Below are 25787 nucleotides of genomic sequence, written 5' to 3'. Positions count from 1 at the left end.
CAAATAAAAGTTCCTATACCTGACACTGATTCTGGTATTTCTTCGAAGGTCTGCCAACAATATAAATTTGCGAGGGGCTGAGACCCAGCATGTTGTAGACTGAGATGTCCTTCATGGAGCCATAAGCTGAGTTAATTTTAATGTGACACTAGAACAAAAAAGGAACATTTTAAAACCCTTCAAAAACAGAGTAAAAAAAGCTAAATGTATTTATAATAGATGATTTCTCTCATATTTTTACCTCCTGCATCAGGTTCCTGAGGAAGATGGTTTTTTGCCGAAGTGGATCATGAACCAGGCCTTCAGAAAAAAAGATCATCCCATGGGGGAAATTGTGCTGCGAGAGCCAGGACACAACTCGCTGCTTCTGCATATCAGGTCGGCCTGTGATGTAAATGATGAGGTAACCGAGGTCTTGCCAATGCCTGCACACACAACATCAAACGCTCACTAATATTCACATACATATATATATTTCCTTTTATTCATGAATGTGTTTTAAATAACAAGCATGTTCCATCTTAAGTGATATATACCGTTAAATTGATAATTTAGTAAATTTTATATAAATGAAGAAAATGAGAATAGTGACCTGACAACATCAACTGCTCCAGGGCGGACCTTTGGGTCACTGCCCATGATAGAAACACTGGCAGCAAAAGACCCATCAATGCTGAAGACGACACACTCCATGCCCCGAGGCAACACCGTCAGGTAGGCCTCTGCACTGGTTTGATCCCCTCTTGGGTCAGAAAAAAGAAGAATTTCTTGAAAGACACAAGTGTTACTTCATTCTCTCAAACCTTCACTCAGCATCTTTTTTACAGATTATTTATATAAAGAAAAGTAAAAAAAAAAAAAAAAAAAGAAATGCTCACTTCACCACCATTTTGACTGGATAGACTCCCAGACCAAGCTTCTTGCTGGGAGATATGGTGTACACCACCCTGCCACTGTTATTGGTCACTTCAGTGTCAAAATGCACCCAGCGGCCAGACTGAGGCTGTGTCATGACCAGGATGTCGACCTGAGAGGAGAAGGTGGGTGGAGATTAGGGTCAGCCACAACCTTACGAGCAGTCACAAAACCATTACCGTTACTTCACCTTTTCTCCAGTCAGGGTGACCATGTCCAATGGGCCATACATGAAGCGACCAACCAGAGTTTGGGGTCCATCTTCAGTGGCGATGACATCATTCACTCTGTGGTTTGCTGTAACGTTCTGTGGTTCATGACAAGAAACAACAGTTGCTGAGCAACAATCAGGGCAGGATGAGACCCAGATATATGCTCAGTGACCCTGAGATGCAGAAGAAAGCATTCTAAATAAGATACGAGAAGGAAAGGAACAAACTTTATTTAAAAGAAAAAAGGAAAAACAGATGTGAAAAATATCTTTGCATCATATTTCCAAAATCATTTGAAATGTTCTGTTTGGTTTCAATGTTCTTTCTTTTGTTGAATTATTACATTTATTGTGAAATAGTCTTTTTTTTATTGTGTGCGACCTTTTTATTCCAATTCCGTTTCTTCTTTTTGTGCATAACATCTCAGTTTATTCAATGGATTGATGGATTGAATCTATTGATCTATTGTTAATTTCGAGTGACTTTTAAATGAATGGAGTGCTTTCTCCTCCATCACCAAAGCACTAACCGAAATTAACACCAGCTTCTGAATTTTGCCAGAGAACTCTAGAACAAATAAGCTTCAGAGTCAAACAACGTGTCCATCTACACTTCTTATTTCTTCATTTTTTTGTTGGATGTAAGAGTCTTGATATCATGGTAAGGTTTGCACATGATGCCATGTCTCATCAGTTTGGTTTTGGTGGGCAATTATTTTGTGTTTGAGAAGTTAAAAATGTGTCAAAGTAAAGCCACAAAGTGACTAGCATTACTTTTCTTTAATTTAGTGCTGTGATGAAATCATTAACAATATGATAATAAATAGTCATTTAATAAGTAGGTAGTTTTTCCTCTTTGCAGGATCAATAACATTATTTTGTATTAAATTTTATTCTAAATGTCTATTCAACATTAGATGCTTTCGTGGGTATAAACTTAGAACTTTAAAATGACAGACTTTTCACTGGCATGCCATTGTCCTGTCGTCAACATGCTTATTATTATTTTACTATATATTTTTTATCTAGAATTAAATGGTGATGATTATTTTCTGGGTAACAATGTTGAAACTTGACCCAAAATACTTAGAACCCATGCTGGCAAAACATAAATTATGATTTAATACTTCTTAATTTAGGTTGTATTTATTATAGTTTTTTTAATCAATTCTTGTTTTCCAAGCTATTGGAGCTATCTTTAAAATTAGCATTTCTAACTGTGAATTAATTGAAAATTTGTTATCTAATGCATATGAATTACTCTAATCTTAAATTAGGCAAATTTTCTTACCTTTACACCATCATTACTTTGAAGTGACACTTCATTGCCTTGAGCATAAACTCAAATTCAGCACAAAACATGCCCTTCAGTGGCTTTTCTTAGCAAATCTTTCACACATGGAGACATTTGCTTCAAGATGTTCCAGAATTTTATTTTCAGATTTACAAACGAAGCCAAACTAATCAAAAGAGTGCACAGCGGGACGCTGCAATAAATCATGTTAACTCCCTTTTTAAAGTTCTCTCTGAGTTCTTTGCGAAGGAGCCAGCGGAGAAACACTAATCCCCAAATCTCCTCTTGCTGAGTTGGCAGCAATTTTACTAGCATATCAAGAGGACACTAATCTGTAATTCACAAAAATCATTGTGACTGTGAGAGAAATGTTCACTTTTCCTCCAACTGCGCTATTTCACTTCATCATCAACTGGTTAAAATGACAAGTCAGACTGTGCACCCTATTTTTATGGAGAGGGTTTGACTCAGTTATTCTTTTTTAATGAGAAATGATTTGCTTTGGGACTTACAAATTTAGGACGGTTCAGCTTTTCAAAATGTTATTTAAGCAGGGGAGAATGCAAAATAAATCACTCTAATTAATTGCAAGCAGCAACTTTGTAGTTAACAACTCATTAAACCTTTCCTTTATTCTATAATTTTTTGCAGCAGTCAGGAAAATATAGAATATGTAATTCAAAATATAAAAATATGCAAAATATGCTATTGCTTTACTACATTATGCTTGCAAAAACATAGCCTTTAAGTAATGTGACCCTTATGACGTTTATTATGACCTCAGTGGTCACTAGAAACAGAAATAAGACATCAACGAAATGCTGCATCCAGTTCTTAAAAAAAATCCAGTTATCTGATTAAAGTGGTGTCATAACAACATACGTGTAGATCTGTCCCTAAAAATCTGATACCCTGCAGTATGTATCCATCCTTATCCAATGTCTTTCATAGTTGTACATCTGTGCATGTGTAAGTGAACCATGGGATATGAGAGTCACATTAGAAATATGGGATCAAAACAAGAGAAATTTGTGGAGTACAAACAAAGACAACATCAATTTGTTGTCATTCTCCAGACATTTTAACTCCCACATTTTCAAAGCTAGTGCAACGACCATTGACTGTACATAAAAAATGGACTGAGTGATTTCTCACCCTTGGCGTTCCAAAACAGGAAGTACCCGATGGCCCCAAGAAGCCAAAATCCCATAGACTTGTATTGAGGAATAAACAGTTTTTGCTGTCATATTTGTCACAATAACCATTCTTGTTCTACACCTTTTTTTCATGTTCTTGCTGATTTTAATGTACCGTAGTTTTCATTATATTTTTCTGCAGTGCAAGTTATAAACTGACCACTCAGATGCCTCAATAAAAGTAGGTGATTTGACATGAAATGTTAAATTTGGACAGATTGTCCCAAGCACACTGTGAAATGGAAGGGGTGTGGACCCACAACAAGCTCACTCTTGATTGTTGAGAGTGGTTGCCATAGAAACATGGACTCAGACCGACACAAACATATCAACAATCAATTAATATGTTCTAATAACAATTTGTTGCTGCTGTTAGGCTGTTAGAATTTAGAAGCGGGGCAAAGTATGGTGCACTGTGGTTCAGTCCTCTTTTCTCATTTACTTCTCCTCTCCTCTATTCTTGATCATTTATTTATCATTTATTTCCATCCCTCTGTTCAGTGCAGTACATTTCATGTATTGTCCCTCTTTCCCACTCCCCTCTGGGAGAGCGGGAGCGATTCCAGATCGCAATTGGCTCATCTGTGCTCCTGCTCCTGTATTTGGCCGTGGACCTCGCCTCTGGCTCGTCTAGCGCCCCCAGCTGTCCACCAGTTCCATCTGGATGAAGCCCATCTGCTACACTATGCAAACATGTAGTTGTAGAGTTAGATACGTTAATTCTTCTTTAACAGTCCTGGTATATTGCCTGTCCGTCCTGGGAGAGGATCTCTCCTTCATGTGGACATCCCTGAGGTTTCTTCTTTTTTTTTTCTGGAATTTTTTTTTTGAGGAGTTTTTCCTTACAGAGAAGGAGGATTTAAGGACAGGGATGCCCAGTTTAGCTTAGTCTGTTTAGTTTAGCAATCGGCTATTGTATTTTTTAAAACGGATTTTATGTTTTGTACAATTAGTAAAGCCCGTCGAGACAGCTGTGCTATATAGATAATGGGCTCCCATGCAGACAAGGATTTTCTGATGATTGCATTTATATAGTAATCCATGTTTTGTTGGAATGTATGTAAACAGCGACAAATGTTATCACGTGCCTTCAAGGGTCTTTAAAAAATAGCTTAGAAAGTACATGACGAGGTGCTTATGTGCTCAAAAATGTTTTTTTCACACTTTCACAACACCAACTAATGATAATTGATCTATAGGATGTGACACTTCACAGGGGAACTCCACATTTCCAGCTGGTCTCTTGAATTAGCTTTGTCATCTAATTATTAGCCAGCATGTGGTCTTTCCAATACTGTGAGGGGAAGCCTTCAGTGTCAGAGCACAAAAATAAAACATCTGCCTGAAGTTTTGTAGGGTGTGGAGGCCTGACAGCCTTCTACTATGGGTAAATTGATCAAATATTGTTCAGAACAAACAAGCCAACATGCAGCACACCTGCATGCTGACCATCTAGCATGCAGATGTGCTGGGGGGGCTAAGTTACCATGAACTGAGCAGCCTTTCTAGTGTCACGCTGCTCTAGCAGGTGTGCAGTTTTCCTGTCCTAGAAGCATCAAAGAGGCTAGATATTTCTGTACACTCATGAATCAACTTCAGCTGCTTGAATGAATTCATAAATACTGACATTACAAAAAACTTGAAGAGAATGAACAAAAAAAATCCTTCAGACTTTAAAATACTGATGTTTCTGTGGCATTTTGCGGTTTTATTTTTAGATTTATGAAAAGCAGGCTTGTGCTCTAAGATGACAACTAAAAAAGCAACCTTGACTATTCTACAAGGCATTTCTGTGTGTCAGTGTGCTTTCAGAGCCTTAAGGTAAAAGAGTAGGAGGGCTTTTATGAGTTTAGCCACAAGGATTTCAGCTTTTTTGATAGTCATATTTTTAGTTTGAGTCAAAGAAAGAGGATTATTGGCTTCCTGAGACACAGAATATCAAACATGAACCCTGTTGGGAATATTTAAAGAACAAGTTTAAGAGAAATTCGGTTTCACCTGCAATTTGCAAGATTAATTTAGAAACTTTGAGGCCGCAAATGAAGGTATAATCCGCCTCCCCAAGCAAGAGTCTGGATTGTCCTTTAGTCAAGATAAGAATCATTTTCCTTTCACTCCATCTCCACAGGAAGAGAAACAATCGCTGCTTAATGTGTTTTTGTGCGTGAGCATTTGTCAGAGTGACAGGCACCTTTGAGACAATAACCTATGCTGTGTGATATCCCTTGTGCAAGCCAAGTGATTTGTTAAAATATTCACCTGTCAGTTCCATTACTATCAGTGTCAATAAGAGCTTTTAAAGCAAAGAGACCCTTCAGTTATAGTTGATTTGGTAATTAAAGCAAACTGGAAGAATACTTTTTCTATTTTTTTTATTTTTTCGTGATAATAGGAATAAATACCCGTAGTTTGACGTGCGTTCTCCTTCGAAGCCATTTTTCACGTGGACTGGAAGGAGAGAAAGGAGCCGAGTCCAAGTTGTCCCCTTCTTGAGTCTTCACGCAGTCGCATTGCATAAGCTGTCAGGGAACATACAGCAGGCATTTCTACTTCAAAACTTTTAAAACAGACATTTCTTAACCACAGAGGATATGCTAGTTGAGTAGGGATGACTCTACCACCCTCAGGTGATGCAATGGAGACTAAAACAGGTATAAATGTTTTTTTTTTTATCTGAAGCTTTATAACTAACTTTGGATTAATGTTATTAATTTGATCTTATTTAGAAAGTGGAGTTATAGGAGTATCAAGACAACTATAGCAACAAGGAGTTTTAGAATTATAAAATGTAATTTAATGAGGAAAAGGGTTTCAAACAATCCTTTTTTCATCTTTTACACATTTTCTCAAGGTTAGTACACAAATACACAAATCTGGTTCACCTAACGCCTTTCTTACCTGACATTGGTAAAACAAGGTGAACATTTTACTTTTTATCTTTTTGGAAATATTTTTTACTGATCAAAATGCTGTCAGGGACTTTTTATTAGCACGCAAACAACTCTATTTCCTGCTCTTAAGCAGATGTCTGTCTAAAGGACATCATGATCTCCATGAAAGTACTACCACACTGCTCCATGTGATCAGTAAACATGGGGAGAGGCTTTCCAATCTTTTTAAAATAATAGGTCTCTGCAAATTCCTCAGATGGAAGTTGTACCTTTTTTATTTATGGATGAACTAAATTAAAGTCCAAGCTCAGAGTCAACTTTTTTATTTTTTACATTTCAGTTTTAGGATTCATAGATGATAAAATGACCTCCTGCATTCTTCAGCTTCAGGTGAAATTATACTGTGCGGTTCATGGAGAAAGCCGCCCTGACCCTTGCTTTGTAGAGTTGATCATTAATCATCACAACTATATCAGCTGCCTTTTAAATTATGTCCTGAGCTCTTAGATTAAACTTGACAAGACTTTTCTTAGAACTTAATGGAATATCATTTATGAGGACTTGTCTCAATCTAATCTCTGGTAAAATCTTAATATAATTGCTTCAGTTCACAACTAATAAAGAACATTTTCTTGTTCAAGACTTGCCTTGCTGTGCTCCTAAATCAGACATGACAAAAAATGTAAAAGTTAAAGCATATTAATAAAAGTGTAAGATGCAAAAAAGGATTCTCAACAGCTGGGTAATAATTCTTGCAGAAAAGAATTCAATCTAAAATAAATCAGACAGGAAGGTGGTTGTGTACAGATTTTGTTTTTTGCTTTCTTTCCTTTTTAAATGTCATTTGACCATCGGCATCCTTCTTTGTATTTTTACTTTTTCTTTTTTGCAATAAAGGTTAAAAAGTTGGCCTATATATCTTCAACCCAGCATTCAAATGAATGACTTTGTTGACTTATAAAACTCCACAGAAAGGTCCCAGCAGGGATTTGAACCAGGGACTCCACACTGTGAGGCAATAAATTCAACTTTACAGGTTAGTTTTGTATTTTTATCACATTTTTCTAAGGTTAATTTGCTGCAAAGTTTTTGTTTTTGGTGTAATGTTTTCCACAAGTGTTATTACCAATTTCCCCCCCAACATTTTAGGGATTACTTTAGTGTTTTGACTTGTATGTGTCGTGCTTTCACCTGAAGATGATGCTTAAAGGGCCTATACCACATTGTTTTTAAGCCTTTAATAATAAGCAACATCCATGAACGTTATAATACATTATACATATTTGTATTGTACATTACAATACAAAAATTTTATACAATATAGACCCTTTAATAATGATAAAAAAATGTACAGAACTAACCTGAGTGTGAGGTTGCAAAAAATTGTAAAGCAGGTTTTTATTATAGATTCTGAATACATAATAATGTAGGTAAAATGTCAGGGACCTTAGTTTGCAAAAAGATGGCTGTAACAAAAATGGTGGATTTTTAAAAGGAGCCATACAAAATAATTTTTTATAAATGACGTGCTTTAAAAGTAAAGTATGGAGCCCCTAAAGGGCCATTGAAGATAAAAAAAATGTTAAGTAAAAAAAAAAATTGAAGTAAAAAAAAAGTAAAAAATTCAGTAAAAATAAAGTTAAATCATTTTTTTATATTTATCCTACTAAGAAATAACCTGCGATTTAAATTGGAACAGATACAGAGATGTTGCCAGAAAAGTTCTCTTACCTGCCGCAGAACAAAAGCTGCCACATCGGTGGACTCCCAGTATGAGGCGTGAAACAGGTGAGGCAGAGCCACTGTGGGGAATGAAGTTAGCACGTCGGGGCAGTACAAAGCATAGTCCAACCTCTTGGACCCCCACCAGCTGCTAGAAACTACAGTCCGGAAACATAAACAGTCATGAAGTTTAGGGTCAAATCTGTAAACCTTCAACCACACAAAATCTTCCATTTGAGACAAATGAAAGATGACAGTGTGGCCTTTTCAGCTCAGCTTCCCTCCCACTCACTGTTTGCAATAGTGTTTCCCAGCTGGCTCAGGGAGCAAACTGACATTTCACTTTCCACACTGGTCATGCTGGCGCTGCGACCTCCACCAACTTCTCTTCCACCTTCAGACTTTGTCTCGTAGGACCGCTGCGGAGCTTTCGTTCCGTGGGATCGCTCGGTCTCTAAAAACACACTCTGGTGGCTCTGGATGCTCTCCGCTGGAAGAGAGAAGCAACAAGGACAAATTGACTGTATCAAATGAGGGAAATGCCTCAGCTTCACAACAATTACCTAGTCTAGCATCTGGGCTTTGAAAGATTTACTGTTTGTGTGAGCTTTGGAAGTTTGGCGCAGAATCTTAATATTCAGAAAGGAGAAGGGAACTACTTCTCAAGAAGTTTCTTTATTGTATTTTTGTTTGTATTATATTTTCTCTCTGAAACTTAGAAAGGAAAGAACACTACTGTAATTATTTCTGTGCATTTGCAAAACATGTGGGTGATAATAGCTATGGAGCCAGCAATGAGAATTTTTGGTTTCTATGGTGAAAAAATGCCATAGGAAAATTGATTGATTAACTGACTGAACGATTGATCGTTCAATTGATTGATTTTAAGCATTCAATACAATAAAAAAATTCACAGAGATTTATCAAACTCATTGCAGAAATGATGAAATGCATTGATAAAAACAAACAAAGACAGAGTCAAGTCACATTTGCTTAATAAAATATACGTTAGTTATCGTTAACTAAAATCATGTATAGCTTGATTTATACTAAAGTCATGTAGAGCTTGATTTATTGCTTGAAAAGGAGTGGGAAGAAGCAAGCTTATTAAAGTTTTTTTTTTTTTTTACAGAATGAAAGTCCATGTTTCACAAGAAACAAAACAAATTAAAGACTTAAAAATAAAATAACAATAATAGCATTCGTGGTAGAACAAGTATAAAAACAATGACATACAATTACCAAGTATCATAAACTTAAAAATAAAAAAAGACAAACTATTGCCGACTAAAAAAGGTAAAAGTTTAAAAAGTCGGCCATACCAAAACCTCCAAATAGGGGACTGGTATCTAAAAGTGCTGTACCTTACACTGAGCGTGATCTAAGAATAAGTAAAAAAAAAAATTGTAGAACTTTGTCTTGACTATACCTCTCTTTTCATCATTTTGAACGATCTCTTAGTTTGTTTTGATTTTATAAGAGATTTTGTTTGAAATAATGCAGATTTAACTGAAATTCTGACATAAGAAGATTCTCTTCTTCTTCAGACTTTTATTTTTTTATTTTTTTCAATGCAAGACTGCCTGATAAATTATTCTTCAGTGCTTCAGTGAAGTTCTTCTGCAGCTTTCTTTGACAATGCATAAAAAAGACAGTTTATTCTTTTTGTGATCCAGAACAATCTGTATTTAGAGAAGCCTTCTAAGGCTGTACAATTTACATTCTTAAAAAGCGCTGTATTTTTTTATATCCAGGTCAAAATTGTCAAAATGTAACTTTTTTGTTTTTGTTTTAAACTTTCAGTGTTGGCATCGCTTTTGTATTTGGGTTGAGTCTTCTTCAGTTTGGAAAAATCAAAAGCAGCACCATTTGAAACCAGCACCACTAGCAGATGATTGCATTTTCATTTTAAAAAACAACATTATTTTACACTCACAGGCGTGTGCAACATTATTCTGGAGGACTTACAAAACTCTGTGCATGCTGCCAAAACACTTCAATAGCAAATATAATAGGTGATTTCATATCTTAAATAAGACATAATTTCACTTTCACACAACATACAGACTTTAATTACAGAAAATAGATGGGGGAACACCATGACTGAACTAGTTTCCTTTTGCTGGTGTAAATCCAACCTCCACTTGAAAACTAATTTCAAATAAGTTCACTTTCTACAAAGAGCCTCGTCTTAAACACTTTTCTCATATTGAAAATCAAAACCACTACCTTATAATCATCATGAGAGGGTTTCACCTCTTCTTCACAAACCCACTTGTGCCTCAGTCTTTGAGTGACAAGAATACAAAGTTTCTAGGAGTCAAAGATGTCTTACCTCATAAAAAAATTAGTCATTGTGCAAAGAGAACAAAGCTGAGACCACCAAATATAACTTTCCTAATTAGGCTAATCGATTAACTGAATAAATGTATTTCTATATCCTTATACGTGAACATGCATAACTCAGCATTGGTGGAGTATCTACACCTATAACAAATGGCAGCTTGTGTTGAGTTGGTGACTTCAAGCATCTTTCTATTATTTTCCTATGCATAGCTACAGAAATCACCTCTGTGAAATACTCATGCATTTAAAATGTCTTGATGTGGTAATAAGCCACAGACAGAGATTTAAAACTCTTCCCTAACACTGTTTGCTTTTCTTGTTTTTATCAGACTCTGACAAAAATATACAAGTAGATATTGAGCCACAACAGGAGATCTAAATGTACTGCTAGCTATCTATACAAATGTCATTTAAGTTGATAAATAGTTAAAGCAGCTAAGGAAATTAAAAGGTCTGTTCATAAAATCTAAGGAGAAAAACGACTGCAATTTCAAGAAAAATTGCCAATTATAATTGTTAAAATGTACATTTTGGTAATCTTTATAAAAAGTACACATTTATATGAGGTATTTTCTGTCTTTTGCTGAAAACGGGGTAAAACTTTGACTCATTTATTTCAAACAAAATTATGTAGAGCAGAGAAAGGGAACATAAATACTGTTTACATAAAAATGTATCAATGGAGTCTCTTTACGTTTCAAAAAGGCCTCTAGGATTTCAGTTTTAAAGACTTTTCGCCGCTGTGTGAATTTAAACAGTGGCAACAGGATTTTGCGTTACCGCCAAGTAGGGCAGAACCATAGAGCCTTCCAAGGATCTGCAGTAAATAATTATTAGCCAATGTGAATCTATTAATTTGGCTTTACTGTAACTACACCACAGTGGGTAGTATAAAGTGGTGCAAAGTAGGCTTGAAAGACTCTGCCAGAGCACATATGAAATTTAAATATAAATTATTCCATTTCTGTAATTGAATATCTTTATCATCAAGGTTATTCCTGATAAGACTTTTTTTCACAAAATCTATCATAAATTGGGGGAAACCTGTAGTTGAATCCTATTTTGTCCTCATTTCCACAAACTGCTTTTTCTTCTGAGCAGATACTGCAGGCAAAAAAAGGGGGTCATCAACATAAAAAAAAATGGTTAATAAGCTTTTTCTACCATCACTCAGAGGGTTTTAGAGCCTTTTAGACTTTTAGTCAAATTATTGATATACAAGTTGGAGACTATCGGGGACAAAAGAATTTTCCTATGTGTCACTGAAAACGGCTGAAAGTGGAAGTCGTTTATGGGGACTTCCATAAACAACTGAAAGTGGCAAAATTTGTTTTCTACATTTATGCCATCCCTTCAGGAAGTGGTTTTCCCCATATTTACATGTTACATTACCTCATTTTAGCTGTGCAGATTGCTGTGTGTGCAAAGTATATTAAATATGGAGGAAGCCTTATGATTTTACAGCGATGTGCAGTGGGGTAAAAGTTATTGGAGGCATGTGAGAAACACAAAATATAAAGGAGTTCTGTTTATGGCACTTGGAGATTGTTTCACAGATCAAACATTCTTATCAGCTCCACGTTTATTTTTAAAACCGATTTGATCATCGGCAGCATCTTCCTCTGTAAATCTACAACCTTTCCTTATTGGAACCATAAAAACTGTTTATTTATAACATTGACTTCCTTCCAGAAATAACTAGGATCCTTTCATAAAAATTCACAGCTTCTTAATGCTTCTTGCATCATGTTAAAACTTAGGAGTTGCTTCATTCGCTCACCTGCAGGGCTATTTTAGCTTATCTAAGGAGACGCTTCTCTGGCAAACTGATGATGATTCCTGTACCTATCCCATTCTGGTCTGAGAACTGGGTTTAGCTCTTTTGTTACAGAATGTTGTTCTATTAACTTTTAGTCAGTCATAGTTACCATAAAATGACTCAAGCCATTTTGATGCTTCAGCTTTACACGATCCATAAAGAAAATGGCGTCAAACTGGACTATTATTTTAATCTCATTCAGGTCCAAAAAAATCAAAAGATTATATTCTCTGAGTCAAACTATCTGTTTACTACCATCAAAAGAGCAGTTATTGTATGTGTCAAAATTAGTGGGTTCTTGTTTTATTTATTTATTATAAGAGTGCAATGTGATGCCATTATAGTAGTAGGTTTCTTTGTCAGAATTGACAAAGCCTCTTGGATAAAAGGTGAAACATCTTCCAACCTTAAAAACCAAGATCAGATGACAGCCCTTAAACCTACTACTGTGATGGAATCAACCTGAATGAATGAGAGTCTTCATAGACATGTAATGCCATGTTCACACCGGGCTCGAAAACATACATTTCTGTGTTCAAAAATTGTCACTATGCAAGTTTTTAAGTCAGTTTTTGGGCTTTAGGTGCAAAATGTGCCACGATTGAGCGCAAATTAAGGTACGTGTTGCATGTTCAAGAACGCACTGTATGCTGCTTCACAAACATGCATTCAGCTCGTGGCATTCACACACGTAACAAGCCTGTGAGTGGCAGAAAAAGGCTTCTTTTTCTTTAGTTTTTACACTGTTTACTAGTGCTCGTCTGCTACCTACAGTTGGAAGAGGCTGGGTACGTAATGTTAAAGTGGTTTAAATCTTGCGATTAGCTGGACACGGAAAACAAATGGTTCCTGACAATCCAATCTCCTCCAAAACACTGGGCAAGGCTTTTTCTTTCACAGCTCTGTTTCTACAATTGCATGGCTTGTTATCATATAATTCGGGTCGAGCACAAACCTCAATTATTCATTTCTCCTTTATGATCATGTTTACAACCGTTTGCACTTCCATGTTTTTTAAGGGACGCTACCAATGGCACTACCAAATCCAAGTCCCTGGCAGTTCAGGGTTATCGCGATGTAGCAGCCAAAAAGTGCAACCGGTTGAACGATCAATGAACACCTGATGTGTGCCTTGAGCCTGTGACTGGACATAAAAACTTGCGCAGTCATGCATGAACTTGAGCGTTCTGAGAGCGGAAAATTCAGGTTGGCGCACGTTTACATAGACTTTTCATTGAAAGTGGACACTTAATCATGAGGCGACACAGCTGGTGTGGAGGATCTTTCAAAAGTTTCACCAGTTGAACTTTGACCAATCAGAAGACTCTGATTTGGTAGTGACGTATGGATAGTGCCCTTTTCAAAACATGGAAGTGGCAAGTATTTGAAACGTGGTAATGGATCGGAATGGAGCTGTGAAAGCAAAAGCCTGGAGCAAGATTTGTCAGATTTGTAACGCTTCTACATTTCGCGCCAAACCTCTTCCAACAAAGTACATGTTCTAGTATCGGGTAGGGACAGTCGAGTGGGAACACCTTATGCTAAAAGTGCATTCAAAAATGCCCGTTTAGCACGTTCTTGAATGCGCCACACATGCCTGGTGTATAAATAGTTTTACAGTATGTCAGCTGTGTAAAAAAAGGGGAAGTTTGTTACTTATCAAACTCTACAAAGTAACAAAGACCATGTAAGTGAACTCCAGTCACCACTGGAAATGGTTCATGTGTGAACAAACCTCTTCACACTTCCAGTGTGCTAAAAGTAAAATGTCAGCTCAAATCACCTCAGACCAATCACTGGAATGGAATGTGATCCGTTTATTTGTCACAAGTAAGTGGGGACTTCAGGCACTGGTGACATTGATTCTGTGTGTTAGTTAGTTGCTGCTACTTCCTGTGCTGTTTCAGTGGACATAGCAGGGAAGATATAGGGGGCAAATGCTGGGATTTGTTGTGAAAAATGTGCCTGCTTGACTGCAAATGTTAATCAGAACAGAGTGTCTGGATTGGCCTTTTGTTGGAGAGGATCCTGCTGCGAATTGAAGAACTGATTCTCCACAGTTTTCAATGATTGCATCACATGCATTTGCTCTAACCACAGAGATCAGCATTATGTACCCCACACACAGTGAATGTGTGCGGCCGCCTGATGCGAATATCTGCATCCAGCAATCATTCTGTATGCAAGTGTCAAATCTATCACCCTCTGTAGAGATGCCGCTCCATCAAACAGCCAGTTCTCCGCTCGTGGACGGCTGAAACTGGTTATAAAAAAAGTCTTTGGATTCATCCACATGTACGCGTTTGGTTTTTTAAGGATAAGCAACAGTGGCAGAATACAGATTAACCCTCGCTGAGTCAGACATGAGGGGGAACCAGAGGTGGTTATAATCCCCACGGCTCAAGCAAAGAATGATCTTCATGAGGAAACCCTGAATTTCTAGTTTTCTTATCAGACTTAGTTTGTACAGACTGAAGGGGATTTTTTTCCTATCATATGAAGATGTTGAGGAATTATAGAGAACATGGAGTTGTTTGTGGGGGGAAAAAAAACAAACAAAAGCCACCCAGAAACTGTTACTGTTACTCAAAGACCTACTCCGATTACTAAATCTTATTTTAAGGTCCGGATGAGGGGGGGAAACGTTTTTAAATTAATGAAAGAAAATAAACATCAAATCCTCTGAAATGTTTTCTAATTTTGTTAAAACAAAAAGCTGGTTGCGGAACATATAGCCTACCTGGTTGCTAAAACCACACACTGCGCTCACAAATTAAGTTGTCTTTATATGAAATCTACGTTCACACCCCTGTCGGCAACGTGCGTTTAATAATAATAATAATAATAATAATAATACATTTTATTTATAAAGTGCCTTTCTGGGCACTCAAGGTTGCCGCACAGCATGTATACAGTATAAAATACAATAAACAATTAAAACAACAGCAACAATTTAAATAAATACACAATTAAAAGATATATAAAAACATGAAAAGGTCAATGTTAAAGTGAATAGGCCATTTGGAAAAGATGAGTTTTAAGCTTTGATTTGAAATGTGGGAGTGTGTCAGTGTTGCGGAGGTCAGGGGGGAGTGAATTCCAAAGCTGGGGAGCAGAGCAACTGAATGCCCGGCTCCCCATGGTGACAAGACGGGCAAGATTTTGAATTGAATGCGGAATGGGATGGGGAGCCAGTGAAGCTGTTGAAGGATAGGTGTGATATGGTTGATGGAGGAAGTGTGTGATGATACGACCTGCTGAATTCTGAACCATTTGAAGTTTATGGAGGGTTTTTTGTGGGAGACCAAATAGAAGAGAGTTACAATAGTCCAGGCGGTAAGTAACAAGACTGTGTACCAGTACAGCAGTGGACTGAGTAGCTAGGGAGGGCCGGAGACGTTGGATGTTGCGTAGATGGAAGTAGGCTAATCTGGTGACGCTGTTTATATGAGAAGAGAAAGAAATACTACTGTCGAGGATGACACCCAAACTCTTTACCTGAGGGGAGGGAGAGATGATGGAGCCGTCAATGGAAAGAGAGAAATGGTTGGTCTTGCTCAGGGTGGATTTGGTGCCTATCAGTAGAAGTTCAGTTTTATTGCTATTGAGTTTTAAAAAGTTTGAGGTGAACCAGGATTTGACTTCATTGATGCAGTCAATCAGCGCTAATGGAGGCAGTGTGGAGTTGGGTTGGCTGGAAAGATAGAGCTGGGTGTCATCCACATAGCAATGAAAATGGATGTGGTGTTTTTGGAAAATATGACCAAGCGGAAGAAGGTAGATAATAAAGAGAAGTGGACCGAGGACAGAACCCTAAGGGACAGCAGTTTTGATGGGGACAAAGTGAGAAGTGAAAGATTTCAGTTGGATAAACTGAGTACGGTCAGAAAGGTAGGAATGAAACCAGGAGAGGACGGTGCCAGAAATGCCAATGGAAGAGAGTCTGTTCAGGAGGATGGAATGAGAAATGGTGTCAAAAGCTGAACTGAGATCAAGCAAAAGGAGGATGGATAATAAACCACAGTCAGCAGAGAGGAGAAGGTCATTAGTAATTTTTAGAACAGAAGTTTCAGTACTATGAAGGGGACGGAAGGCAGATTGGAAAAGTTCATACAGATTATTGGAGGACAGATGAGCATGAAGCTGAGCAGATACTGTTTTCTCAAGAATTTTTGAAATGAATGGAAGGTTGGAAATGGGACGGTAATTATTGAGGTCTGTGGGATCTGCACCCAATTTTTTAAGTATGGGAGTGACAGCAGCAGTTTTCAGTGCAGGAGGAACGATTCCAGAGGAGAGGGAAGCATGGATTATGTTGGTGATGAGAGGACAAAGAGAGGGAGCTGTAGCTTTAACAAGGATGGTGGGCAGTGGGTCAAGCTGGCATGTGGAAGGTTTGGATTTTTTAATTAATGTAGATATTTGACTAACTGTGGGTAGGGTGAATGAAGAAAACGAATCATCACACGTAAAAGACGGAATGGAAGATAGAAATGGAGCAGAGTAGGGGGAAAGCTGTTGATGGATAAGGTGGATTTTTGTAGTGAAAAATGAAGCCAAGGTGTTGCAGAAATCAGTTGAATAGAGATGTGATGGAAGGGAGTCAGGAGGTTTGGTGATGTTAGAGATGAGGGAGAAAAGAATCTTTGAATTTTCTTTATTTGAATTGATTAGATTGGATTAGTAGGCAGATTTGGTTTTGGAGATGCACTCTTTATAGTGGAGAATGTGCTGTGTGTACATGTCTTTGTGGATAGTTAGTCCGGTTTTGGTGTAGAGTCTTTCAAGTTGGCGACCTTTTGTTTAAGCAACCACTTTCAATGAAACACATGTTTCTGGATTTTCTGGTTAAAAACTCTCGTGTTTATGCATCGCTACGCAAGTTACTACAACAGTTTTTCGGGCGCTACGCGCAAAACGTGGGCCAATTGCAAGTTTACCTAAGTTGAACTTTGATCAATCAGGGACTCATATTTACTTGTGATGAATGTATAACAACCCTTTAATTCATTATCATTTGGAAATTGATGATGGAGGAGAAATTAATAATTGCAGTGTGTGCCTGGCAGGAATTATATGACACGGAGTCTGTCATTTATCAAAATAGAGCTGTGAAAGAAAAAGCCTGCCGTAACATTCACAAGATTCAATGTATCTTTTTTTTAAGTAGGCTAAGCATTATATAAATATATCAAACCATTTTTAAATAGTTTAAACTAACATTTTTAAGTAAAAAAAAAACGAACACATTTTTTATTTATAGAAATAAGTGTTTCTGTTACTCATAACTTGCCTCTTACAGATGTGCCGTTTACTCGATTATTGCAGTTAGTCCACACAGACGCACTGAATGTAAGCAGCCTGCTGCCTGATAGTAAATTAAATCAAACTTTCCACCATTTCCAACCCCTAAACACACAGATATTAAAAATTAATACAGAAGAAAAAAAAGATTGATCTGGACTTTGTCTTTGGAAATTAGCCAAGTTGGTCTAAATATATACATAAAATAGTTTTCTGACAAAAAACGTTTCCATTCACCTCACTAACCAGATTGTAATAACTGCTAATAAATTGCCTTCATTTGAACAAGTCAGAAACAGCTTCAGGGATTCGTACTGCTGTGATCTGCTCCACATTAAGGAACCCACAAAGAAAGGTTCATGCTATTTTTCTTTTACAATTTAGCACCCAGCACTTCATAAACTCCTACAAAACACAATGTATATCAAACCGATCAGTAGCCTTTGGGTTAGAGAGACATGTGGCTGTCACTTGTAATGGATGTGTTTGTACAAGTTTAGGCCATTTTCCAAGAAACCTGTTAAAATCTGAGAAGTTGTAGGGTTTTAAATATGATTAGTGAGATCAAACTGCTCATATCATTTTAAATAATTCATTTTAGGCATGAATAACATATTCTAGCTAATTTTAGCATAGAATGTATTTAACGTAAGATCTGTTTAATCACCAATTACAGCAATAGTGTCTTAACAGAATGCATGATCACCCACATGGATGGCCAATCACATCAACAGTCTCTGCAATCTGTCTTCACTATTGAACCCTGCCCAATCCCCTCTGAGGATCCTAATTATCTTCCAGTCTCTGAAGAATTTGGACAGCTCTGTCTTTCTTTCACAGCACAATGAGCACAGAGAAGAAAAGAGATTACTCTGACACAGGGAGATGGAGGGGAGGCCACTAAACCATTTCATACAACAGATACTAAAATTCTAAAGATTTGTGGCACAGAGGAAAAACAGCTTTAAAATCCCATGGGTATCTATGAAAACAGGCTAAAATAGAAGCAAAATGAGAAGAAAAGAGGGTAAACGTCCACAAACAAATTTCAGTAAGTGGTTGGTTTTGGTTACAAAATCATTTGATGATGACATACTCATAGGATAATTTCAGAATGATTTCTAACCATGTTTGGATAAAGAAGAAAGAGTGGATTCACAATTCTTTCAGGCCTTTGAAATTACATTAGAGCACAACTAGAAGGCCATTTGAATTTGATGGACAGTGTTTTCTGATTGAAACGCAGAGTTGCTGCACTTCCAGTAGACATCAGAAGACTAAATTAAATGTTTTTTTGTTTCGTTTTTTTTTTTAATTTCATCAAACATTGTGTGCATTTTGCTTATATAGCTGCAGCTGTTATGAGAAAAGTATGGGGGAAAGTGAGGCAAAATATTACATTTTTTTAACTGTGTGGTTGTTAAATCTAAAAACAAAAGAGTTCATCTGTGATATGATGTAAAGATATTGCAATGTTGCTGTGAGACCAAGTAAAGCTTCTCTTAATTTTTAGTCTTCTGTGTGATTAGCAATGTAGGTGTTTGATAATGCAGCTGATAACACTCTAACGTTGCCCTTAAACATGTTTAAAGTCCCACTCCAATTATCTTTTGATCTATTTTAAAAGTGTTCCCAGTGGTCCTTTTAATTAAGTTTATGACGTTTTTTGCCAAAATCAAAAAAACCTGTATTGTTTTTTACCACATAGTTTCTGAAGAGCGACAGTAGTTCATTAGAAATTCACCTATGAGTCGCGAGCGGGAATGTTAGCCTACAGTCCCTGACAACCCCAACTAAATGTTATTAGTGCAACAAAAAATAGCAAGCAATATTGGAGCAATCCAGCAGTAAAGTTTTTAGCCACATGCCAAATCAAACAGAGAAAATGAATGGATCTATTTGTCTGCAAGTGGACACATTGGAATGGAGCGTAGCAGGGAGCTTGTGGCTCGCCCAACATATTTTCTATGTAACAAATACGATCTTTTTTAAACTGCATTTTTGGGCAGCTCAATTTAATAAAGAATTAAATTTCATAATTTATTAAACAATTTATTAAAGAAATACTCAGAAACATAATTTTAAGATTAATTTTCTTTAAATATGTCCTCCATCATGAGAAAAATGCTACAAGAACATGATAAAAACAGTTTTCATTCGAGTGGGTCTTGAAGAAGTACTGTAATAACAGGTCATTTCACTAGGTAACCACTAGTAGGCTTGTAGGACAACAAAGTTACTTCCCGCAAGATATTTGCTTTTTATGTGTCTTTTTAAGGATGTTTCAAAGCTGAAACTATCCGGAACCAGACCTGAATTACAGGCTCTAGAACAACGTCAATGGTGGTTTTCCAGGAACTCGCAGGTGTGTTTGTTTGGTCTATTTGCCCAATCTAGGAAGAGAAGAGGTTCTGGCAAAGACCAGGGAGAGGAAAATCCTGGCTTTAGACCAGCTCATTACAAGCCAATACAAGCCATCACATACACTTGGTTGATGGATGTGAGAATTGTTTTATGAATAAAAGGATTTACTATAAATGAGTCAAAAACATTATAAACCTCTTGTTTTTGGTTTATCTTATAAAATTCTAATATCTAAATAACATTAAATGACTTTTCACAATCTACTCTGCTGATAGATAATGCTATAATTCTGTGTGCGTTGCATGTTGAGGACAAGAATATTTCCCACAGGACAGTCGATGGAAATCAATAGCAGAGGGCCTATTTTCTCTTTATTAGCAGCATTCATCATCACGACAAAAGCTTCACTGTTGACAGGCATTGATGTCAAAGGAGTGTGATTTTATTGGCTCTCTGTGCCGTCATACAGACAAATGATGACATTACAGAGCAGGAAATGGGTAGCGTGTGCCACTGTTCCGTCTGTGTGTCTAACCGTCAATTGTTTTTAATTCAGAAGAGTAGGAAAGCTCAATCAATTGAGCTGCTGTGTAGACCCTGAAACCCGGTGAAGCTGCAAGCCTTCGCTCTGCAAAAGCGTCAACACTCGATCAGCTTAATCAGTAATACCGGCTCTGAAGGGCATCAAATATTCTTTTTCATAAGTGGCTGAACATGATTTAATTTGTTAAAGAAATTTACCGACAGGTTGGGCATCTAAATTACGCAGGTAAACGAGATATGATTCACATTTTCTGTATATGGGAGTCTCAAAGGAGAAAAACAAGAGTCTCTGCGGTGAAACTACAGTGACTGAGGCTGATGTGTCACACATGTAATGTTTATAAAACATATCCATATAAAAAATGTCCTAATAGGGGGGCTAAGATGTTGTGGGAATTGCTTCCAGGCATTTAAGATTTCAATTTAGCCTTATTGAGATTTAAATAGCTATCGGTGCAAACGTTTAAACTTTCTTCAGCAAAGTCTTCTGAGAAAAGTGGAGTAAATATCAGCCATGTCAGAAGATCGAGGTAGCTGAAGGTTTTAAAAGACATCAGCATAATAAATGATCAATACAGCCTGAATGTGACAGTTTATCAGTGCATACATCTTAAACCCTGACGCTTACATGCTTTATCAGGTCCTTGAAAGCCTTCAGCGAGGAAAGAAGCTGTCACCGGCTGGCAGAGAAGACCTCACAGCATGCATAAAAACCATGCATCAGTTTCTGTCTTCACATCCAGACACAAATGATTACTCTTTGAGGTGTAAACAGGGGATTTGCAGACAATCTCCACATGAGCCGTCAAGCTCAGAGCTGTGTCAGGGACGTCACCGGGGCCTTTGTTTTGCTGATTTAAAGATCCACTTCGATCATCTTTTGATCTAATGTAAAAGCCTTCCAGGTGGTCTTTTAATTATATGTTTTTGACGTTTTGGGGGGAAAATAACAAATACTATTGTTTTCTACAGCATAGTTTCTTTAGTAGTTCATTGGAAATTTACCTCTGAGTTGTGGGCAGGTTTGTTGGTGTGGAGTAATTCTACCATCATTTCCCATGCTCCCTTTGTTTACACTCTCTCCCACTAGCTTACAGCCCCTCACAGCCCCAAGCTGACAATAGCAGTGCAACAAAAATGGTGAGAATTATTAGATCTATCAAGCCTCACAGTTTTTGTTCTGATGCCAGCTCAGATGAGAAAAACGAAGACGTTAATGGATCTATTTGACTGCAAGTTGAGCAAACGTTATTTTAAATGGCGAGCCTAACAGTTACATTTTTTCTGTCTTAAGCTTTATCTAAAGATTTATTTTTTTAGAATTCTGAATACTTTTGAGCTAGGGTAAGTTGCATAATTTATATTGACTGTATAAGAGAACTTGACTGAGCAAGTCTGACGTCACCCATTGAGAGTGCATTATTTCTGGCTCCAGTGAATTAAGCCAATTCGGCACAGACACAGAAGCCATACTGAGCCAGAATGAAGTGGTTTTTCTGAGTCAGTCTGAGTCAAGGTTTCTATGACAACCACTCTCACCAACCAGGAGTGAGTTTGTTGGAATTCCACACCCCTTCCAATACTGAAATACTGCACTCCCCGAACCTTCAAACTGAACTGCATAAACCTGGCTGTGGTTCCTGTCTCAGGCGCGACTCGCGCCCCTGACTGTCCCCCCAACCACGGCTGGATGAAGCTCGCCTGCTGGACTTTATATATGTAGTTGTAGTGTTAGATAAGTTAATTCTTCTCTAAGAGTTCTGGTAAATTGCCTGTCCGTCTTGGGGGAAGATCCCTCCTTCATGTGGGCACCCCTGAGGTTTCTTCGTTTTTTCCAGAATCCGGTTTTTTAGGAGTTTTTCCTTACCGCAAAGGGGGGTCTAAGGGCAGGGATGCCAGTATAGCTTAGTCAGTTTGTTAGTTCATTTTAGTATTTTCCTATTGAACTCTTTATATTCATGATCCTTTTGAGTTCATGTACTTCAAAGCCCATCGAGACGACTGTTGTTGTGATTTGGGGCTATTCAAACAAAATTGAATTGAATTAAAGCTGTTATACCAGTTTCAAGTCCCTGCAGAGGAAAGGTGAGTTCTAACATGTGGGATATTTTGACCAAAGCATGTCTCACATGTTTCCCCAACACCTCAAAACATGTCAACTTCTGAAAAAAGGGAATAGAATGCCATCCTTAACAATAGAAAACATGTTTTTGTCGTGCATCTGCTGTGCTTAGCTGCGGGACTTCTTGTACACTGTTTCAAATGCTAGTGTTTTTTTTAAGGCTCTAACCCCTGAGAGGGGAATAGTTGGCTTTGGACTGAGAAAAATGGCAGAAATGCACAACAACATATTCCATATTTGATGACATTTCAAGGAGACGTTGGTCTAAATCTAATGTATCATTTCTAGATTTATGGGAAAACGATTATAATTGTTTGTATATTTAAGTACAATTAAAATGTTGGCAGTAAAAGAAAAGTATCAATACTTGCCCAGTTTTTTTTAAACAAGGTTTTATTTATATTCAATTCGAATTAATTAAATTCAATTTTAATTTATATAGCCTGGTATTTGCATAATGAACATGAAATCATAATGAACATTAAGTCATAGGTAATGGCTAAACCAGTGCTCCTCAATTATTTTTTGCCAGCCCCCCCCCCCCTGTTTCGCGCTGAAAACAGCTGAAAACAAAATTGATTTATTTTACTCTCTAGTGATTTCAATTGTTCTAGATCCCTTCACTGAAATGTTTCCTCCAATATAAAGTACTTATCAAGTGGCAAAATAGGAAAAAGTCTTATTTTTCAATATACAAAGCCTTATTTTACTATTGGAGTTTATGCTGAAAGGTTGGAAGCACAACTGGCAGGTCCATGTCCTACTTTCTCCCTCTGAAGATGAACAGGCAGGAATAGAGACTGATGCATCATAATCGCTGTTTAGAGCGAGTCTCCACACCCTAAAGTAGGTTATAACACGCTTCAGATAAATAAACAGCTCATTAAGGACTGAGTCTCTGTTACTAAGCCTTCAAGGGAGTTCACAGCAGCACTGTGTCATTTACCTAGCAGATATATATCTTAGAAATTGAATTTGGCCCTGATAGAGCTGTGCTAGTCTGAATGCATCTCACTCTAAAAGTGTAATATCTGTGTACCTACAACAGCATTTAATGAACCTGTGAGGCACAAACTGTCATAAATTAATATTAATGTTTTTTTATTACTAGTTCCTTCATCTTTTGACATTTTGTAAAATTAGGTCAAAGCAAGTAATGGTCAAAATCCCCAGGTATTCCAAATGGAACAATTGTTCACTGTGTCATTTCTTATTCATTGTGTTACCTATGAGCTGTGTGCGTCCATCTCCAAGAGGGTAACGCTGGTAGCGAGGGACAGCAAATGGTGGCAACTTGTGGAAGAGAGGCTGCAGCAGCGGCTCCAGTCGGGAGGCTGAAGGATCCGAGGGGTAGAACAGGTTGAAGATCTGAGAACAGGCGGGACGAAGCTGACTCACTGAGGGTCAGAAAACAAAGGAGAACAGACCATGAGAATGGAAAGGAATCATGTTGTTTCTTTGAGGTGCAGCTGTAGTATATAATGCAAATTGTCCAGACTGTTCCAAGTAAAAGACCAGATAGATCATTTTGCACATTTTTAGGACTTTTTTGTACTTTAAAGTGCATTGCAGCCGCATCATGAAAGGGAAAGACACATTTTAAATTTCAGGTAGAGACTCTTAGTGTTTGCACTCACCAAATATTGTGTTGTTAAGTCAAATTCATTTTGCATTGAACATAAGAGATTAATGTTTTATAATAAAACACATAGAGTTCACCCTTAATGAAAATGTTTAAACAGATTTTTATGTTTGACTGAGTCTGACAGTTACCCTGGACCGCTGGCAGTACAGTCCGCCTCATGGCCAGCACGAGCCCCAGTGGGCAGCCCAGCAGGAAGCAGTCCGACACCTCAAAGTCAAAGCGGCCAGGGTTCAACACCAGACCGACGCTGCCGCCTCCACGCAGCTCCACACCCTCCTTCATCAAACTGGAGATTAGACATGGACATCACACACTCCACTGTAATTACAGTCATATCGTAATCCTTTTTTCTTCCCGCTGCTTTGAGCCATTAGAGCAAGAAATGTTTCAATGTAAGACGAGTTGATGGGAGGCTTGCTCCTAGATAAAAAAATAAATAAAAATCCAAGATGAATCTTTTCTTTTTAAAATGGGGCATTTTTTAATCCACAACTAGCCTTTATAATAAAGTAAAATACATTTTTTGGTAGAAGACACATCCCACTTAAGCAACTGGAGGTTTTGAGAGAAGTACAAAGATGTGTGTGGAAGATGCCTGCAGCCAACTGAAGTAACAAATAGTTCAGAAACTTAAAAACTGTCTTCAAGTTTGCAAACAGCAATGATTTGTCCACAGCTGGCAAAATGATTATAAATAGTTGATTTCAAAATAAAAACACAATTTACCTCTATTGCCTACAGGTATAAAGCAATCAAATAAACATTGCGCAGCATGAAGTACAAATAATACAGGATTTTAAACACCCACTCCGATGAAAATTGCGTTTTTGGGGCTTTTAACATGTTCTTGTGTCATTTTTCTCATGATGGAGGACATACATTAAGAAAAATTAAGCTTAAAATTGCATTTCTGAGTATTTCTTTATCTAAATTGTTATGAATCTAGAGGCAATGAAAAAATGCAGTTGGAAAAAGAGTCTATTTGTGACGTAGAAAATACGCCAGGCAGACTCCAAAGCTCTCAGCCATGGGAGGGGGTGGCCAGGGTTGGTCCATGCCAACGGTCCCACCCACAACTCAGAGTTTAACTCCTAATGAACGTCTGCCACTCTGCAGAAACTATGTCCTTGAAAACGACACAGGGGGTTCTTTTTTTATTTTGGCTACAAACAACATAATTAGATGGGGGGGGGGGGGGGGGGCGGTTTTAAAATGACTTAAAAATGATGGATGTGGGTCTTCAAGGTTAATCTGGAACACATGTCATTATTGTGTAGGCTGAAAGCAGGAAGGAGAATATCTGATTTTACAGAGTCAGACGTCGTCTTTCTCTGGTCTCATTCAAATGCTAGCAGGTCTGTTTTAACATTCTGGGGCTTCATTTCAGCGTGGCAACTTTATGACTCAGACTGAGC

General features: G+C 37.6%; 1 protein-coding gene across 5 annotated transcripts in view; it reads right to left on the bottom strand.

The window, feature by feature from the left end:
• Window positions 1-25787, bottom strand: part of pitpnm3 (PITPNM family member 3) — a 125218-nt gene that overhangs the window by 4788 nt on the left and 94643 nt on the right. For all 5 annotated transcript variants that reach the window (XR_002874410.1, XM_023961426.1, XM_023961427.1 and 2 more), the window contains 10 exons: window positions 24501-24658; window positions 23954-24124; window positions 8522-8719; window positions 8239-8387; window positions 6019-6135; window positions 1106-1222; window positions 879-1027; window positions 593-742; window positions 242-425; window positions 20-148 (listed from right to left, as the gene is read on the bottom strand). Coding sequence is in view for 4 of the 5 variants with exons in the window: in XM_023961426.1 (XP_023817194.1) it covers window positions 20-148; window positions 242-425; window positions 593-742; window positions 879-1027; window positions 1106-1222; window positions 6019-6135; window positions 8239-8387; window positions 8522-8719; window positions 23954-24124; window positions 24501-24658 (1522 nt within the window). In the remaining variant the exon portion in view is untranslated. The remainder of the gene's footprint in view (window positions 1-19; window positions 149-241; window positions 426-592; window positions 743-878; window positions 1028-1105; window positions 1223-6018; window positions 6136-8238; window positions 8388-8521; window positions 8720-23953; window positions 24125-24500; window positions 24659-25787) is intronic.

This window comes from Oryzias latipes, chromosome 13 (assembly GCF_002234675.1).
Source record: "Oryzias latipes chromosome 13, ASM223467v1".
Classification (NCBI taxonomy): Eukaryota; Metazoa; Chordata; class Actinopteri; order Beloniformes; family Adrianichthyidae; genus Oryzias; species Oryzias latipes.
This window is presented reverse-complemented; position numbering and strand designations above follow the sequence as displayed.